The sequence below is a fragment of the Myotis davidii genome, unplaced genomic scaffold, assembly GCF_000327345.1.
Source record: "Myotis davidii unplaced genomic scaffold, ASM32734v1 scaffold592, whole genome shotgun sequence".
Taxonomy (NCBI): domain Eukaryota; kingdom Metazoa; phylum Chordata; class Mammalia; order Chiroptera; family Vespertilionidae; genus Myotis; species Myotis davidii.
In genome coordinates, this window is record NW_006284844.1 from 830,854 (window position 1) to 833,397 (window position 2,544).

General features: G+C 57.7%; 1 protein-coding gene across 1 annotated transcript in view; it reads right to left on the reverse strand.

Annotated features, from left to right (window-relative positions):
* Positions 1 to 2,544, reverse strand: part of MLLT4 (myeloid/lymphoid or mixed-lineage leukemia; translocated to, 4) — a 69,988-nt gene that overhangs the window by 4,484 nt on the left and 62,960 nt on the right. The window contains exon 30 of the mRNA XM_015558376.1: positions 7 to 138. Coding sequence (XP_015413862.1) covers positions 7 to 138 — 132 coding nt within the window. The remainder of the gene's footprint in view (positions 1 to 6; positions 139 to 2,544) is intronic.

Here is a 2,544-nt window from a genome sequence, read left to right on the forward strand (position 1 = left end):
CAGGGCCGGCTCCTCGGGCTCCAGCAGCCTGCGATCTGCCTCGTCGTGCAGTCGGCGCCTTTCGGCCTCCAGGCGACTGTAATACCCTTCTTCCTGTCGCCTCTGCAGGCGGGAACAGAAAAGTGCAAAGGTCAGACAAGGTCAGAGGGGACCACAGCCACCCCACTGGGCCTGGCGGGGCAGGAAAGGCTGGTCAGTCCCAGCCCAGGGCCACACTGACGACGAACGAGAGTGTGAAGGAGGAAGAGCCAGACAGAGACGGTCCATCGACCCGAGACAGGCTTCCCGAGGGTCACGCACACCTCCATTCCGTCTGGAGTCACTGGACATAAAACTGCCAACAGCACAAAATGCAGACGCTCCAGGGGCTCCCGGGCCCTGCCTCTCGCTCCATCCCTGTCCCCGTGACCGTCCCCCCAGCCTCTTCACGCTCCTCTGCTGCTCTAGGTCTCTGCCCCGCTCCTGTTTCTGTTCGGATAGTAACTTACCTGTTGCTGCTGCGTTTAAGGACAAACAAAGCCAGACAGGGGCTTCGTGGCTTCCTACACCTACACGCTCGCTCTGCCCCGACTGAGTCCTTCCCCAGGAGAGCACGCTCCTGGCTCACCTCCTTCACGCAGGGCCAGCAGGGCCGGGAGCTGCAGCAGCACTGCTCGTTCCCCCAGCCCTCTAACCACGCCCGCCAGGTCTCAGTCTACACTCAGGTCTTCAGCCCCGACAGACAGAAAAGGAGAGCAACAGCAACAAGGTATCCAGATGTATTTTGACACATACATTTCTGACATACGTCTGCAAAAGCTCCAGCTAACGGTGTTAAAATCATTAAAACATTAAAAAAGGTAACAGCACAATTTTGTTAGATTGACAGAAGTCTTAGAACACAAGAAAAAGTAAGTGAGAAAGGCGATGAGAGAACAAATAGAATCACCGGCCTTAACGAGAATGGTTCACGCTACAGAACGGAGCACAGCGCTTTTTCAATTCACTCAACCAAAGAACGGATTTTGGGGACCTTACTGGCATCAGGATGAACGTTTTTAGTCCCCATTTCAGTGGTAGTGTCCCCCACTGCCTCCAGACAGACCCCACACCCACACACACACGTGCACACGCACGCACACAGCGAGGCACACACACCAGCTGGCCAGAGCCTCGCCTCTGGAGGGAGGAAACTCTAAAAGCCAACACCAGCCCCGATTTCTCACTCTATCTCTGTCTACGTTGAGACATACTAAAGGAAAATCTTTTTTTTCTTATTTTCTACACAAAATAGGTGTCCCGTTGGGGTGTGGAATCAGCTCCTGGGGGAGCTCTGCCCGGCTGCCTGGGCCTCGGAGAGCAGCGGGTGCTGTGCTAGGGCCCCGCACGCCCTCCTGCATCAGGAGCAGGTCTGATTAGAGGGCCCGTGAAGCCTCTGCTCTGCCCAACGTCTTTCTATAACAAAGCGAACCCATCGCTTTGGGACATTCTGTATAAAAAAGTAGGTTATTCAGCTTCTTTCCATGCTGCCACTCAATCACAGAAGCTGAAAGAAAGTGTCCAGTGTGATCGGCAGTGGTGGGAGAGCACGGGCACAGACCCGCCCTCAGCACCCAGAGCCGGGGGCCGCCTGGTGTGCGGGCAGGGGTGGTGCAGGCTGGGGCAGCTGGGGCAGGGAGCTGGGGCAGCATCACACACACAGACGAGGCCCCAGGGTCTCTACCTCTGGAACCTGGGTTCCTTGGATGACCTCTGTGACGCCATTGCCCCCGGGAAGACACGGGGAGCCTCACTGGAAGCTGAGCCCCGGGACCCCAAGCTGTGCAGACACACGGGGAGCAGGCCAGACTCTGCGAAAGGCCAGGCCGACAGAGGCAGACCCTCTCATCACCATGATCCTACTGTCAGCTCAGGAGTCCCCACTCCTGCCGGCCTCCCTCTCAGCTGTTAGGGTCCTGCCCGCTCCTGCAAGTCCTGTCTCAGGGGGGGTGGGGAGGGGCTCTACTGATACAGTTCACAGGTCTATCAAAGAAGGGATTTTCAATAAAAACTAGATTTTCCCATCAGAAGTCGTGGCACTGGAGCTCCACCTTCACAGAAGGGAAGTGGCAGAGGACGGGCTGCCCAGCTGGCGGGGGCGGAGCCTCCCTGCAGGCGGACAGAGCAGGCCCAGCCCCCAGCACAGGCCGAGTCGCCGTCACTGTACGTTCCGCTAAAGGACTGCTCGAGTTAAAACAACCACACGTGGAAACCAAGTGGTAAGTCAGAGTGTCTAGCAGGTCACACACCAAGGTACGTTTTCCTCGTTCCATGGCCAGGAGGAGCCACCTGCTCTGTACCAACTAGAACGGAGTGACCTCAGGAAGGATCTATTTGGGATACTTAGTGTTCACAGGCTGTCTCGCTCTCGCTGTCCCTGCTGCTCCCACAGCTCCAACGCGAGGTGAGCCACACTGAGCCCCCGTCACCTCCACCAACAGTAGCCCCGTCAGGAGCAGAGCCGGGTCCGCAGGCGGAGACGCAGGGAGCAAGGAGGCTGGAGACAGTTGAGAGGCAGGGCCGTAG